At 39.2% G+C, this 16,684-nt stretch overlaps 1 protein-coding gene across 3 annotated transcripts; it reads left to right on the forward strand.

The window, feature by feature from the left end:
* Positions 1–1,474: 1,474 nt before the first annotated feature.
* On the forward strand, positions 1,475–15,112 carry nr2c2 (nuclear receptor subfamily 2, group C, member 2). Of its 3 annotated transcripts, none has more exons than XM_044038339.1 (15): positions 1,475–1,640; positions 3,164–3,248; positions 3,487–3,582; positions 4,145–4,345; positions 4,885–4,990; positions 5,096–5,275; positions 5,386–5,542; positions 5,639–5,729; positions 5,961–6,106; positions 7,534–7,696; positions 7,787–7,908; positions 8,059–8,198; positions 8,734–8,871; positions 8,948–9,068; positions 10,628–15,112. In XM_044038339.1, exons 2-15 carry the CDS (start codon positions 3,189–3,191, stop codon positions 10,800–10,802), a joined length of 1,896 nt encoding a protein of 631 aa, XP_043894274.1. In that variant the 5' UTR covers positions 1,475–1,640; positions 3,164–3,188; the 3' UTR covers positions 10,803–15,112. The 3 variants fall into 3 exon arrangements, with proteins under 3 accessions (XP_043894274.1, XP_043894275.1, XP_043894276.1); XM_044038340.1 differs by having other exon boundaries at positions 8,963–9,068; XM_044038341.1 differs by lacking the exons at positions 8,948–9,068; positions 10,628–15,112 and having other exon boundaries at positions 8,059–8,229; positions 8,734–8,865.
* Positions 15,113–16,684: the final 1,572 nt, after the last annotated feature.

Consider the following 16,684-nt stretch of genomic DNA (forward strand, 5'->3'; position numbering starts at 1 on the left):
CTTTTCACAGGAGGCAGATTTATTCCCAATCTCTTCCTCACATATACTTCACACACTGGTATTGTGAAATTAGATTATGAGGGAGCAAGAGATAAGGTGACTCTAATTATTATTATGTTATTACTATTTGTTGATGTTGCTGTTATTTGTTTAATTTTCTACGCACTCTGGTCTAAATTTTCCTCCAAGTTCTACCACAGAAAGCTTGCGTACCACTGGTGGTACACGTATACGCAGAGGTTAGTAAAGGTTAGTAAAACAAACAAGCAAAAGACACAGTGGTACGGTGCAGATAACACAACTAATCCAATTTAGGAGTTTGGGTTCATATTTACGATATGTTTACATTGAAGAGCAGATGTATGTTCTGAGCAGCTGTCCTCCTATATACGGAGACCGGTACCTAAAGACAGAAGGGCACCATTGTTTGTCTTCTCTGTCCATTACTAGGAGGGGGGCTTCTAGACTAAAGATAGAATACCTAAAATGGACCAATGTGAAGTATAGGATGATGATGTCAGAGAAACCCTTAAAAGTATGGACCTGCTCCTATGCAGGCAGAATTGTTCAGAGATTCGGCAAGAACACATTCTCCCAAGCTGCTGCAGTGCTCGGTCTGATGCCTGATTTAACCAAATAAAATTCCTTTTGTTCGGTACAAGTCTTATGTCTGAGGGGTTCTTTCTACACCATCAACTCATCACCTATTGTTCATAAGAAGAAGGAAGCCTGACGAATTCCAAAACGGGTTCCAAAAACCCGGAAATGATGATGTTCTCAAATGTCTTCTTTTGTCCACAAATAAAAATTATTCGGTTTTAATGATTTCTTTGTCATATGGAACGAAGAAACCAGAAAATATTCACATTTAAGAAGCTGAAAAATCATTAAACTCTCAAATCGATTATCAAAATATTATAGTAATAGTAAATATCGAATAACTGTTGCTGCCCTATAATCAATAGCTTGAGTCATTGTCTCTTATATTGAGTATGTTAATGTTTTACAACTAAAATAAAAAAGGATCATGACAGTACATTAATAACAATGATAATAAAGTAATAATAAACTAGTCAAATAATGAAGAAAAAACATTTTTAATAAATGCATGATTTAATAGACTCACAGAATTAAATCAAGGGACATTTGCTTTTTTTTTTTTAGAAAATATACATTTTAGTTTCTGACAAACAGAATATATATTAACAAACCGAAGGTCGTGCTCCTCAGTGTACACCTGTAATTTTAATATTTGAATTTTAAAATTAAAATACTTTAATATGAAATAGTTTTCAGTAAATTCCGCTGTAATAAGCAGTAGATGAGCTAACATGTCAGGTGCACAATGTCTGAGGATTTAGAGAAGTGGAACTTGTTTGATTTGTGTGAAAACCCTCATCAAAACCACAGAGTACCCAGACATGATGACGTCACTCCTGTCTGACTCGCTCGCGCGGAGGAGGAGGAGGAGGAGGGCGCACGGGGACGCGAGAGAGAAAGGAGGGGGAAAAAAACCTCAGCCATCATCAGCGCCCTAGCGGTGCGGGGTCACGAACTATGACCTTTAAAAGAAGAAAACCAAAACAAACATTTATTAAAACAGCAGAGCGTCCCAAATCCACGAGCACCGTTCCCCGCAGGTAAGTCTAAGTTCCTGACTGAAAACCGCAGAAAGCTCTGGAAAGATTCAGGATGATAAAGCAGTGCAGCTAACATCCCGGTTAGCTTGGTAGCTTGCTGATGCGGAGCTCCCCTTCCTGTCCGTCTCCGGTAACTCGGGGTCTGGGCACGGATGCTGGGCTCGCTATGACGAAGCTGGTGTTCTTTAGAGACAGTTACACACATGTCGACGTTTGACCGCCTCGTTGAACTGACCCACGTTTGCTAATGTGACAAACTCGGGGGCATAGAAGGGCAGAAAGGGCTCCGAGCAGCTGCGGTCTGGTAAACAGGTTTAAGCTAACACTAGCTGACAGCGCTAACAGTGGAGAGACGCAGCTGCTGCAGATGAACTCGACCCTTTTACCTTTGCCACCCCGGGGACAGGAATGGCTTCAAATAATTCTGTCTTAATTCATCAAAGCGGCGTTTTTACACGCACTACCAGCACACCGACTGTCGTTCATTTCATTTGTGGAAAGAAAATGCCTCTAGTATATTTAATAAGTATTCGTCTCCAGTATTTTGGATGACTGCCAGGTTCTCCATTTTGTTCAGTACTGTAATGATGCGTTCAGGGACAGAGATATTTTGATGGACATTGTGTTGAGCCAATCAGTTAACAATACGAAGCAACAGTAGCATCATGGTGCTCGCCTACGGAGTACTGCAGGAACATTAATCCCTGTTCAGTAATCGATAAACAGACATTATATCCAAACTACGACCTTTTTGTGTTGTACTAAAATGTAAATATCAATAATAAAGTGTGGTTTTATTCTGAGCCCCGGTCAACAAACACAGTTAATACGTTAAAGTACAGGGACTTAAATTATTAGTTACTAACTGATTAGGTAACGCACAGAAAAGTAATAAGCTCTCTTGACATTATATTGAAAGATTTGACTGTGAATGTTCTCAGTCATCCAGGTCATGGTAATCTTTCCATGCTAAAAATGAAGGCAACTAACAGAAAAGTTGCCTTCATTTTTTAGCACTTAAAGACTATTGAAAGATTGTGGGTTTTTTTCTTCCTTTCTTTGTCCTAAATATAACCTGTATCTGACAATAATAATATTGATAATAACAGCAATACTTCTGATGATTATGTTGATGTCACTAACAATAATGATAATGATCACAGTCATTATTATTATTATTATTATTACTGTTGTCACTGTGTTTAACATTTTAAACAATTGTAAGAATAGACAATCATGTCAACAGCCATTAGCTGTAATTATTGTTGTCCTCAAAGGTTATTACCATGTGCTGATACACATGTTTTCAAATACTAAACGGTGATGTGTAGGGCCTCCATTTGAATAATATATGACATAGATTATGTCAGTTATGTCACATAAATTAGGTATAAAATCTCCACAAACCGTACAGAAGAAATGCAATGGTAATTTTCTTTTTGAAAATGTCCCATTGCTGTCCTGCTCTTCTGAGTCAGGTTTCCCCTTTGTCACAGATGAATGTGTGCCATATTTCCTTACAGACCTCACTAATGACCTCACATCATCATGGCATCCAGCCTAAATCTGCTCGCTCAGCAGAAAGTGGATTCTGAGCACGAGGCAGAGGTGAGTGAGTGCACAGGACAAGAGTTGCTGCCTTTTTGAGTTGTTCCCAAAAAGCCATGAGGGTTTTTTTTATTTAACAGAGATACAGTCTCTACATAGTTGCCTCTTGAATTTATATGAAAGTGTTTTATAATTACATTTTTGTGCTTAACAAAGAGTCGAGTGAAATATATTTGTGTTGCTGATGTGTTGTTTTAAATGTCCTATATTTAACACATAAATGCTTTACAACTGATAGGTTCCGTCCTCTCCGTCAGACTCAGCAATGAGTGAGTCTCCTCAGCGCTTTCAGTTCATTTCAACTGAGCCTGCGACAACACCACAGCATATACAGGTACTACTGCAGTTTGCTGTAGTTATGAAAGATAATGCGACACTGCTCTTGCCTGTTGTTGTAGTCCTCTTTAGGTGTGTTAGTTAGAGGTTGACTGATATTGGTTTGTCTATGTCTGAAGCCGACTGAAGAGCTGAAACAATTACTCGATTAATTGATTATTAATTGATTAATAAATTAATTGTCAACTAATTTGATAGTTGGTTTTTGTGTTTGTTTGTTTGTTTAGATTAGTACAATCTCTTTCCAGCTAAATCAAAATTCCAGCTATCAAAAAATGTGAATGTTTTCTGGTTTCTTTGCTCCATGTAACAAAAAAAAGATATTATGATTCATTATATCATTTTTCGTTTCTGGACAAAACAAGACATTTGAGAACATAATTATTTAGAGGTTTGGGAAACATGTTTCAACATTTTATGGACCAAAAACTAGTCTATTAATCAGGTAAATAATTGACAGATTAATAAATTATGAAAACTTTGTCAAATAAATTAAGTTTAGTGTGTCCTCATTTCGTCCTCCTTCTCTGTGTGTCTCCCTTTTCCACCTTCACCCTCAGATTGTAACTGACCAGCAGACAGGTCAGAAGATTCAGATAGTGACTGCAATGAACCCATCATCCACTGCTCCCAAGCAACAGTTTATTCTTACAACAGCTGACAGCTCAGGGGGCAAGGTTATCCTGGCCTCCCCAGACAGCCACAACACTAAGCAGCTGATCTTCACTGCTGCAGACAGCCTGATGCCAGGAAGAATACAGGTACACCTGTACCCAGAATATCAAAACCTGAGTTGACACATACTGCAATGATGCAATGTCTTGGTCTTCATGTTCATTATCATTATTAAGCTGGATACACTGTGTGTTTTTGCATCATGCATCCTACTGCACATATACACCATATTTGTGAATTTCATAGAGTAGTAAGCCATATTGAAGGAATTTGCTGTATATGCTGAGTATGATCGAATACCTACCGGGTCACACCTCCTTCGGGCAAATACTTTATTTTTAGGTTCATGTCGCATTTGGTCATGCTGGCTGGGAGCACAGTTTTGTTGCCACTTTCACTTTAGCTGTGCCCGGAGTCTCCAACGTATTTTCAATCAAATAGTTGTTGTGGGTTGAATGGAGGTGCATCGAATTAACGTCAGAGACAGGGTGGCACAAACTCAATGTAGCTAACATTAAATGCTTCAGACTTGGGTCAGGTTTCATTCTGGATTGGTTTGAACTCTGGAACGGGGCTCAGACAGAACAAAAAAACTCACCAACCTTCCCTTGATTTTGCTTTTTAGATTGTCACAGATCCAGTGTCTATGGAACGGTTGTTGGGACAGTCGGGGGACCTGAGCCGGTCACAGCCAATAGAGTACTGTGTGGTGTGTGGGGACAAGGCTTCAGGTACAGTTGTGATATTTAGAAGGGCAGTTCATGTCACTTCATAGTGTCAACAAACACACACACATGCACACACACACAGTCTTAATCTGTTGTGTTTGTGTACAGGGCGTCACTATGGAGCAGTCAGTTGTGAGGGATGTAAAGGCTTCTTCAAGAGGAGTGTGAGGAAGAACCTGACCTACAGCTGCCGCAGCAAACAGGACTGTGTCATCAACAAACACCACCGCAATCGCTGCCAGTTCTGTCGGCTGAGGAAATGCCTTAAGATGGGAATGAAGACTGAGTGTGAGTTTGTATCCCAATCTAAGAAAAATAAATGGATTTACTGATTTATCCTGGTGTGTACTTGAGTAAGTATTGGTCACTATTGATTTGAGCCCCTTGGTTTTTCTTAGCTGTCCAGAGTGAGAGAAAACCCATTGACATATTGCCTAGGGAGAAACATGCCAACTGTGCTGCCTCCACCCAGAAGATCTACATTCGCAAAGACCTAAACAGTCCACTCATCGCTACACCGACCTTTATCTCAGATACAGAGACCGATGGATCCAGGTCAGTGTGAATCAGTACCATAAACAAACCTAGATATAGGTTCTCAGCTGTTGGCGTGAAGTGGATTTTACTAATGTCTTTTTCCGACATGTGCAGATCCAGCCTGCTGGACCAGGGGATGCTGGTTAACATCCAGCAGCCGGTCATCCAAACTGATGGAACTTTGCTGTTGGCCACTGACTCAAAGGTCAGTAACATCTCTTTGCTCTGTTCTGCTGCCTTTTTCCTTCTGCTACTTACGATATTTTGATTTTTTTGATTTTACAGCGGACTCGCTCTTAATTTCCTCAGTTAGTTCCTCAGTTTGTTTTACGAAGCAACATGTGTTTCCTTTTGCTGCATGCCTCTTTTTTTTGTTTCTGGAATGGATCAAGTCTCATGTGACCTTCAATTTCTTGACTATTTGTGTTGTCTTCAGATGGAGTCTGGGCATGGGGACCTGGGGACACTAGCTAATGTGGTGACATCACTGGCCAACATGAGCGACTCGCTGAAAGAAAACCTAAACAATGGCAATGCGTTGGACAGCCAACAAGAGGACCAGTCTGCCAGTGAGATAACACGGTCAGTCAGCACTGTACATCCAGGAAGGGTGATGTTTATGAGCTAAGAGCAATTTTCTCTCACACAGAAGCATCTTACTTTTACATACCATACTTGAATACAACTACAACAGCTCTGTGGCACACACATGTGCATCACCTCTGCTAGAGATGTTCCGATACCATTTTTTCCCTCCCGATACCGATTCCGATACTTGTGCTGTGGGTATCAGCCCATACCGATACCAGTGTGTTATAAAAAAATATATATCATACTACGCCTGCATGACTGTGATATGATTATCATTGGTGGTAAGGTTTGGCTCAGGTTAAACCCTCTGTAAAACATGAACGAATAGAGCAAATGGACACCATTTATTTTTACCAGTGATATGTTATTTAATTTTTCAGCTCGTAAGTTTGTTTGACTCTGACGCGCGTGACATAATTTTTACACTCCAGATTGTTCAAATGAGTCTCTGACGTAACGCTAAAATTTAAAAACAGAGGCATACATATGCAGGACACAGGTACACTGGTTAGTTGTCGCGCTGTTCTCCAGTTTGACTGTAGGCGCGCTAACGGAGCTAGCGCATCTAACAACGCTAACGGATCTAACTGGTAAATACTGCCAAACCGCTGAAATGATGAGCTAACGTTAGCTCCTTGTCTACAGGTGTCGGGTGATAAGTTCTTCTTCACACCTCTAAAACAGCACAGTGCAACTGTTTCACGAGCGGCGAAGAAGGACCGTGTCAGAGCTAACGGAGCTCTAATAAATTACGTGGTATCGGAACGGTGCATGGACTCCAGTACTTGCTGATACTGATGCCCACATTTTCGGCAGTATCGGAGGCATTTCCGAGTTCACTGAGTTGTGCAACAATTATGAACATATTTGCAAGTGGCACTGGTGCTCCCAGTTGGAACATTTTCTCACACTTGACTCCAAAGTGTGACTTAATGGTCACAGCCTGGAACCCTTTGCTGCCGTAGTGATTTAGATGTGATCACATGTGAATCAATACACACAGAGTAGGTATAGTGGAACAGTCAATAGGAGCACATGCTCTCTCTCGCTCCCCGAGCTGCTCTGTGATTTATTAGGTCAAAAGCGGTAAGGACAGATTGAGTGCAGGCTGTAAAGTAGAAGTGAACAAGTGTTGTTCTCGCTCAAGATCACTTGATTTACATGATGCTGTTGATTGTAGAATAGTTGTGTAGTATGCCTACTGTATCTTTAATTGTTTATTTTCTATATTGTTTTATAGAGTAAGAGCTTCATATATTTTTTTTTCACTGGGATAGCTTAGAAAGTGTCACACAGAGTAAATATGTGTTGGGAATGTATAGATTAGTAACACATTGCTTTGCATAAAATTATGTTAACGGACTGTGTGTGTGTGTGTGTGTGTGTGTGTGTGTGTGTGTGTGTGTGTGTACATAAAGTGCCTTTGACACCCTGGCAAAAGTCTTCAACCCACCTGAGAGACGGAGTCTGTTAGATAAGTGTATCAGTGGAACAACAATCCAGCTGATTGGTAGAGACCAGGAGACCCCCATCATTGAAGTGGAGGGACCACTGCTCACGGACAGCCATGTCGGCTTTAAGGTGGATGGAGACAAAGCTATTCAATGTTCAAAACATTGGTCCAATAATCTCCCCGTAATAATCTCATTATGTCATTGCATGTTTGTCCAGCTGACCATGCCCAGCCCTATGCCGGAGTATCTGAATGTACACTACATCTGTGAGTCAGCGTCCAGGCTTCTTTTTCTCTCCATGCACTGGGCACGCTCCATCCCTGCCTTCTCAGCACTCGGGTGAGAAAATGTTTCACAGACTTAAATTACACTTACACTGTTATAACACAACAAGCTCCATTCTCCAGTCTTCACAGTATATGTTGTTGTCTGTGAGCTCACGCTTGTTTTTTTTCCTCTTTGTCGCTGTCTTTATTTCATTTTTTTCAGTCAAGAGGCAAACACCAATTTGGTGCGAGCATGCTGGAATGAGCTGTTCACTCTGGGTCTGGCTCAGTGCGCTCACATGATGAATCTGTCGACCATCCTCACTGCAATCATTAACCACCTACAGAGCAACAACCAGGATGGTAGGACCACAGACCTCGTCATCACTTCACAGTAGGACACACACACAAACAGGAGATTAAATGTGCTGTTTGAAGTTGATACAATAACAAACAAAAACCCTGAGAATTTTGATTTGTCAGTGTTTTTAAAATTTATGATAATGGAACTTGGACATATCATGTTTTACCACTACGTTTGTCAGATGCACAGATGGCACATGATTGCATTATTTTCCACGTGTTATTGGTGACAGACCAAATAGTGTACCACCAGTTGAATGCCCTAAATTGGAAAATATATGCATTCTTGAGTCCTGACCAAGTGACAGGTCGTGCATTCAATATATTTTCACTTTCCTTGATTGACATCACACAGGAAACCAGAAAACTCAATTTTTCATATGTGGTTCATTGTCCATATTAAACTGCTGTCATTATGTCAAACCATGACCACAATCTGTCTTAAATTAATATTTCACAAGAGTTCCTACCTTATTAGTGGCTGTTTGGATGAAGCTTAAAAAAACAACGTACATTTTCTTTTCTCCTATCTAAGACAAGCTTTCAGGGGAGAGGGTGAAGCAGGTGATGGAGCACATCTGGAAGTTCCAGGAATTCTGTAACGGCATGACAAGACTGGAGACGGACAGCTACGAATATGCCTACCTGAAGGCTATAGTGTTGTTCAGCCCAGGTGAGTCTGCTTATAGAAGCATCTGGTTGTCTTAATCTGGTTAATATTTACAGCTGTAACTTCATTTTGTGAGAAGATAATTGTGTGTTAGATCACCCAGGTGTGGACAGCAGTGGACAGATTGAAAAATTACAGGAGAAGGCGCTGATGGAGCTGCAGGACTATGTGCAGAAAACATATCCTGACGACATGTACAGGTGCGCTCATACTTCCAGTCTGACCAATCTGCTTAGAAAGTGGTTGCATGTTACCTATAGTAAAATCTACTCAATATCACTTATACTTTAATTTATTATTGATTTATAATCACTGCCTAATTAACACGGTGATTCAATTTCCTTTACACCTAAGCTGTTTTCATATATGTTTACATATACCTAAATAAGGGATGTACCCATCCTGAACTCAAGTATCCAATCTGATTGAAGGTAATCAATCACCCCAATCGCCTCACCTCTGATCATTTACACCAGTGGTATTTATTTCATATCACGTGTGTTTGATATAATTTGTCATATTTTAATACTATGACTTGTTTTGATTTGCTCTGGGGCATTCTATCCTCTCTGCCTTGAACAAATACAACTGTGTTTGTACAAAAAATAAAACAAATGTAAATGCAAATCGCCAAACCAACAACAAAATTAACAAACTAGTAGAGAAGCCACATTTTCACCATTTTAAACAACACACAATTATACAACATACTGTGCACAAACACAGCTGGTTTAACTGGAGTGAGAAAGGAATATGTTCTTCTTTGTCTTTAAAGTTCTGTCAAAAAAACAGTTGAGAAATGTACGGGGTTAGCCCTTAACTTAACAAGTCATGTTTTCAGTTTATTCTCTGGCAAAAGGTTTCAGTCATCTTTGCGTAACTGCAGACCTTTAGTTGCTATTTTCAGTTCCCAGTTTACATCGTAGCAGCCTGATCTTAACCTTCAGCTTGTTTTTATGTATCCATATCTATGCTAGTCACTTCACCTTATGGAGTGGGAGTGAAGTATTGTTTTTAGTGGCTCTGTGTGTCTGTCTGTCTGTTTGTCTGTTTGTTTGTTTGTTTGTTTGTTTGTTGGTGCTTCCACACTTGCACTTGCACAATACAACCAACAGAGGCCACCAGAGGCTTGTTGCATGAATGGGATGAAATAAAAGTGGTCTTGTGTCAGTTGAAGCAATCAATCAAGCAACTATGAATAAATAACACAATACAAATAAAAAAATATTTATGCCAGGGATATTTATTGTATACTGCCAAATGTGAAAAACATTACAAATGTTGTTATCAGCCTTTTTTTTAATTCTAATGATCCATGCGTAGGTCGCTTTAAAGCTGTAGTGTGTGGCTTTTAAGTATAAACAAACATTGAATGACCACAATGCTGATAAAGCCACTTAAGCCAATTTATACAACTCACTTGTGAGAGTTGCACAACATTCTGGATAAACACCTCTTTACACTCTACCCCCGGCCCTGCTCTGCTGCTGTATACACATACAAACACTTCCTCAGTCAGGTCCGATAGTTTTTCTGGACAGAGTCTGTTTTCAGATGAAGGATGCAGCATACAAATAATGTTACATTGTTTCTGTTCATAAAGACCAAACAGATGCAATAGAATAATATCAACAACAACCAAAATCACCAAAAGTTACACACTGCAGCGTTAAGTGCCTGGCTCACAGAGGAAATAGACATATCATGTGGCTATCTCAACACAAATAAAGATGATTTGAAGTGTTGTTTGTCTCCTCAGGTTGACCCGTATCTTGACTCGTCTCCCCGCCCTACGCCTCATGAACTCAAGTATCACAGAGGAGCTCTTCTTCACTGGTTTAATAGGTAATGTCTCTATTGACAGCATCATTCCCTACATCCTCAAGATGGAGACAGCTGAATATAACAGTCAAGACTCTGATGCTACAGACTGACATTGCCACCACTCCAGGACTCACAAATGCAAATTAAGACATGCCACTGTCTCTGTCACAGATTAAAGGGTTTAGTTTTGAACTCCAGTCTAAATCCAGCAGTAACCTCTAGTTTTCTGACTGTACGTGGTACATGGTCCAAAGTCATGCAGGAATCCTTGGTATGTTAAGATGAGCCATCATTTCAGGGCCTGGATGACACTCTGAATGTCTTCTGGAGCTGATATACTGTGGTCCTCTTTAGTTTCTGGCCTAAACTAAGCCACACCAAAAAAAAGAGAAAGAAATGATGAGCGAAATCTCTGCAGCTGCAGCCACACTCATCTCCTGCAATGCATTTATAGCACTTAAAGCTTGTTACATGTCAACTTTACCCTTTAGCCACACCTGTCAAATACTTTTACATGTTAAAGCCTTACCATGCTCTCAAGTTTATCAAGGTGTCATCAAATGAGAAATTATTTAAACAGTTTGAAAAAAGTTAACATATTTTAAACTCCAATCTTATTCCTTAACTGTATTTTTAGGCTGTAAATTATTTTTATTTATGTTAGCCTCTAGGAATACTGCTTCAGTATTATCTTAAATGTCTAACGACTATTCTAAGTTGTTGTTTTTTTCCATAGTGACACAGTTGTCACTCTAATAAAATCCAAATAATAATTGGCAGCACTGCGGTCAGGAAGAAATAACTGAAACATAAGCCCTTAATCACACCATTAAGCTTCAAATGATTTATTTCGTCCAATTATTCACTTTTAATTTTTGTCCTCGGAATCACATAAAACAAATGTTCTCTTTTATATTGAAACACATTCAGAGCTTTTATGTGTAGATACACTCTGGGCCACTGTGAATATGTTTATATTTTAAGCAGTGCAATCACCACATCACTCAACTTTTTACGACAATCAGTTGGAACGCTGATGTCATTAGTGGCAAGTATTTCTTCAAAAGAATGGCATCATCTTCACGTCTTTATACTGTTTGCATTTGTATGCTGCTAAATGCACATCAATCAGATTTTGTGGTGTTTCGCTGCAGTCATTCTGACTAAAATGTTTGTGTTTTGTATGTTTTCTAAAAACTTTGATTTGTTGTGTGTACAAATTTGCTTATTGCATATGAAGTGTACTTAAAAGTACTGGGCAGGTTACCCTGATTGTAAAAAAAACAGAAAAACAAAGTGAGGAATACAAAGCTCATGAGTGAAGCCAGTCTTAGGTGTCAGCGTTTCCATGGTTTTGTTAGAGAGCGGGACATCCACGGCACTTATTTTTCTTTGATGTTTTGGTCTGAGATTCAGATTACTGGATGTATCTCAGCATTGTTTCCACCCATTTGTAATGAAGACAGACATCAGATGTGCTCACTGACCTGACTGTCGATGCTCATACCAAATTGTAAAATTCTAGAAGTAGATCAAACTGATCTTTGTCTACTTTTAAATTAGCTTGAGGTACTTGAATTAGTTGGTGGAGTAGAGGAGGCTCCAGACATGACAAGTTTGTTTTCCCTTTTTCCACACATGCATCGAGTAAGAAAGCTTCTGTGAGGAAAAGCAGTGCTGGTGACCCATTATCTTTGTTTTGATTTTAATTAATACAGTTACGTTGCAGAAATGAACAAAGGAACGACCTCCAAAAGCTTGAATTGCACTTTAAGAGTTTTCAACCTCTTTGAAACAGAACACAGAGACAAACATAACTACTAAGAAAAAAGAAAAAGAGTGCATCAATTAAGTAAATGCCATTTTTAAAGCACTGCTATGCAATTGGTCAGCACTATCAGTTTGTTGCAGTTGAGCGCACATGTCAGACCACAACAAAAACAATCGTGGCGGCTAATGCTAGTAAGCTATCAGCCTATTCTACCTGGTCACCAATGAAAACAGACATATATACATCAAGTTAGGGCTGGGTCATACCAACTGTTTTCTGCATCTGTGGAGCGCTGCTTCCCATTTCCACATGCAGAGTTCCCGTTCATCCTCAGCTGTGGGTCTGTGTCAGTCTAGCGTTCCATGCCTGCCCACTCAATCTCAAATTCCATTCCAGTAGCAGCCATTTCTCACCAGGAAGTTGCCCTCATTTGTGTTTCCTTGTATTCTTTGAGGTCTGAGTTGTACATGTGTGGGTACTGGTGGACTTCCTCATATAAACTCAAGCAAGTCTCCATGGTTACCTTCTTCTTTGGACCAAAACAAGAGTGTGCCAGCAGTTGGACTGGGAAAGTGTTTTGCTAAAAGCAGCTGGCACAAATCAAACTGGAGGTGTGTACGTTGGCCGTGTGGATGTAAGCAGACGTTGGAGGATGATGTAATTTATGTACACTAGTGGACCTCTGCTGACTACGACCCGGCACTAACTTATGAGTATATGGAAAGGTAGCTCAAGTCATTTTGGAGCCCTTCCTTCACTCACGGAACTCTCTGTTGTGAAAAACGCCAGACAAATACACTACCTGGTCAAAAAAAACAAAGGGTCACGTGCTAATATTTGGTTGGACCGCCTTTAGCTTTGATTACGGCACTCATTCGCTGTGGCATCACATGCCCGATAATCCTGACATCGCCGTCTCGGAATATGCCCGTGCCATCAGGGAAGAAAAAAATCCATTGATGGAATAATCTGGTCATTCAGTATATACAGGAAGTCAGCTGACCTCATTCTTTGGGCACATAATGTTAATGAACCTAGTCCTGACCAACTGCAGCAACCCCAGATCATAGCACTCCTCCCACAGACTTGTACAGTAGATACTAGGTATGATGGGTCCAGGTGGCGACTTTTTTTTTGACCAGGCAGTTTTTATTAACCCTGTTCTTATCTCCCTCCATGCCTGTAGCCCTTTTACTTGAACTATAACCCTTCTTTGGGATTAAAACCCTGAAGGTTGCCTTCAGCTGGCACTTTAAAAACAACTTTCTGCCACAACTGAGCAGCTTGTTATGCTCCGTGTCTATTGCTGTGTGGGAAACTTAGTAGTAATGATGTACACATCATATGGAGGGAAGTCCTGAACTTTGAGCTCTTGGAAAACGTTGAGTAAACTCATGAATGTGACGATGCTATGTAGCAAACAACCCTGTTTGAATGAGTCGGAAATATCGGTACTCGAATGCAACTGCCAACGAAACGGCAGCCATGACAACACAGGAAAAAGGAGTATGACGTCAGTTTTTCTTTAGTATATTTTTTACTTGCTTCAAATCTTGTGAGGCAGAGTGTTGCATATTTCCCTCTTTATATGTTTTCTATTTTTCACATTTTAATCCCCCCCCCAAAGCAACAGTATGGGAAACGCTGACTGTCTTGTCAGACATCCATTGTCTTTGCCACTTTAATTAGGGTTCCCACAGTCATGAACTGGTTTGTAAGTTTGGCTTGATCTGATGTCAAATATCAGATATAAGACTCTGAGCAGCATGAAGGTCGCTCACTTATGTCACATGATACATGTGATACCTGTAGTATACATTATGTCCACTCATGAGTGAAGTGAGCAAGCTTTAACAGGATGATAACCTGCAGAAATTATTCCATTCCAAAATCCATGTTACATTTTCGCTTCAAAGCCTGCGATAGGGCTACAAAGTAAAAGCCTCATTACTACTTTGTTAAACTTTTGCTAAGAATTGTCACGGAGGTTTGGTAAAATCTCATGGAAAAGTTTTGAAAATGAAATAAAAATGTGGGAACCCTGTTTAATGCCTCAGAGTAAGCCTCCACAGCAACATGAGTGACGACATCATCACTGACTGTGTCTCTTGAATATATAATGTCAATAATGTACTAATAGGGTTGAAAACCCGTTCAGACTGTTTGTAAAGACACTGGCGTGAACTTACCTTTGTACGTGTAATTTCATTCGAATGAATGCATGTTGTTTTTAAGCGGGGTTTTATAATCTTGTTGCCGTGTGCCCTAATAAGGAACATTGTTGTAATTTTTTTACAGTGCATTGCAGTGCATGGAGAAGTTGCTTAAGTCCATTTTATTAAATGCTGTATATGAAAAGAAAATTTATTTGAATGTCTAAATGTGGCTTTGTTTTTCAGATTTGTGGATTCAATGTCCAATTGTCAAGAATTTATACCATATTAATGTTTTGTTTTTGCTCATGTAAAAAAAAAAAAGATTAAGGCATTCAAGTTTTGCTTAAGTTTGTCACAACCCTACATTTCTACCTCATACCAATGACAATATAATACAAATGTATAAAGACTGTAACAGCATTCCTGTCTCTGGGGCCGGCTTCCCTGAAGCCACATATTATAGAAGAAATAAACAATTATTCATGAAATATAACAAGACTCTGTCTGTACATGATGGAAGGGTTTCATGTCTCTAGAAGTTAAGTTCTATCCTGTTAGTTTTACAGACAACAGGTAAAACTAAAGCAATTTGTCTCGTGTTTTGGGATAACTAGAGAGAGATGACCGGAGAGGAGAGTATGGAAGAGGATTAGGACCACACAGGAAAACAATATTTGAGTTCTGACTTTAAACTCAGAATTCTGACTTAATTCTCAGAATTCTGACTTTAACAATTCTGAGGATATAGTCAGAATTCTGACTTTATTCTCATTCTGACTGTAAGAATTCTGACTTTAAACTCAGAATTCTGACATTAAGAATTCAGAGTTTTAAGTCGGAACTCCCATAGAAGAGAAACTCTTGCATACCTGCAATTTGTTTTTTAATCAGTGGTTTATTTCAGTTTTTCGTGTTGGTTTGTTTGTAATTGACAACTAATGTGTATATATTGTGCGATTTATGACCTGACTAAAATAATCAATTTTTGATTTATTTATTTGTAGTATTAAAGCTCCAGTGTGTATCTTCTGTTACCCTCCCAGACTCCACGCCGCAGGTGATCCTGCACAGACTTCTCTCGGCCCATATTCCGGCAGTTCTCTTTTAAAGTTTGATTCAACTCGCATGTTTTCAGAAAACCATAGATAACAATAACAATAATGATGATGATAATAATTACTGAACCTGACATTCACTGCCGTCTTAGTTTAAAAAGTCCAGGACAGACAGACTATCAGGCCATTCTGATGTGGCGTTCCAAAATATGCCCTTAAATGGCAGAATTAACCTCTATTCTAACTAAATTTAGACAACTATAAAAAGGAAACTACCCGTTTCCGCAAGCAAATTCTATACAGTAATGGAAAAACGCATCCCAAATGTTCTGAGTTCTAAGAAATTCAGCTTCTTGTTTGCATTTAAGAATGTGAAATTTGGCGTGACGAGAGAGATATGTGAACTCATCTCATTTTAGAGTGAAAAGAAGTGGTGCCTCTGTCCATTCAGGGGCTGCAAGTTCAAAACAGAGGTGTTTTCTGCCTTCAATTCACACAAATGCAAGGATCATCAAAAATGATTGATTGCAATTGGTGCAAACAATTGGTGAACATGAACTAGAAGACTTTTCAGATGTAAGTGAAGCTACCACAGTAGCAGGCGGTGGTACTGACACTAAACGCAGCCATTTTTTCATTTGAGCAAAAGTATTGGAATATGTGTCTGACAGGTGTATTGTCCTATTACATTGTTAATAATAAATATCAATGAATATGTATGTATGTATATATATATATATATATATATATATATATATATATATATATATATATATATATATATATATATATATGTATATACAGTATATATATATGTGTATATATATACATATACACATACACACACATACATATATATACATATATACATATATATGATGGAATCAATGTTATGAGACTTGTTTACAGCCAGTGAAGGAAATACAGAAATTGTTTTGGAACACGACATTTCCCAGTTCGCTCCGCTGCCGTGCAACGCTTGACGTCATCAAAACGCGTTTGGCATCTGC

The sequence above is a fragment of the Solea senegalensis genome, linkage group LG11 (assembly GCF_019176455.1).
Source record: "Solea senegalensis isolate Sse05_10M linkage group LG11, IFAPA_SoseM_1, whole genome shotgun sequence".
Classification (NCBI taxonomy): Eukaryota; Metazoa; Chordata; class Actinopteri; order Pleuronectiformes; family Soleidae; genus Solea; species Solea senegalensis.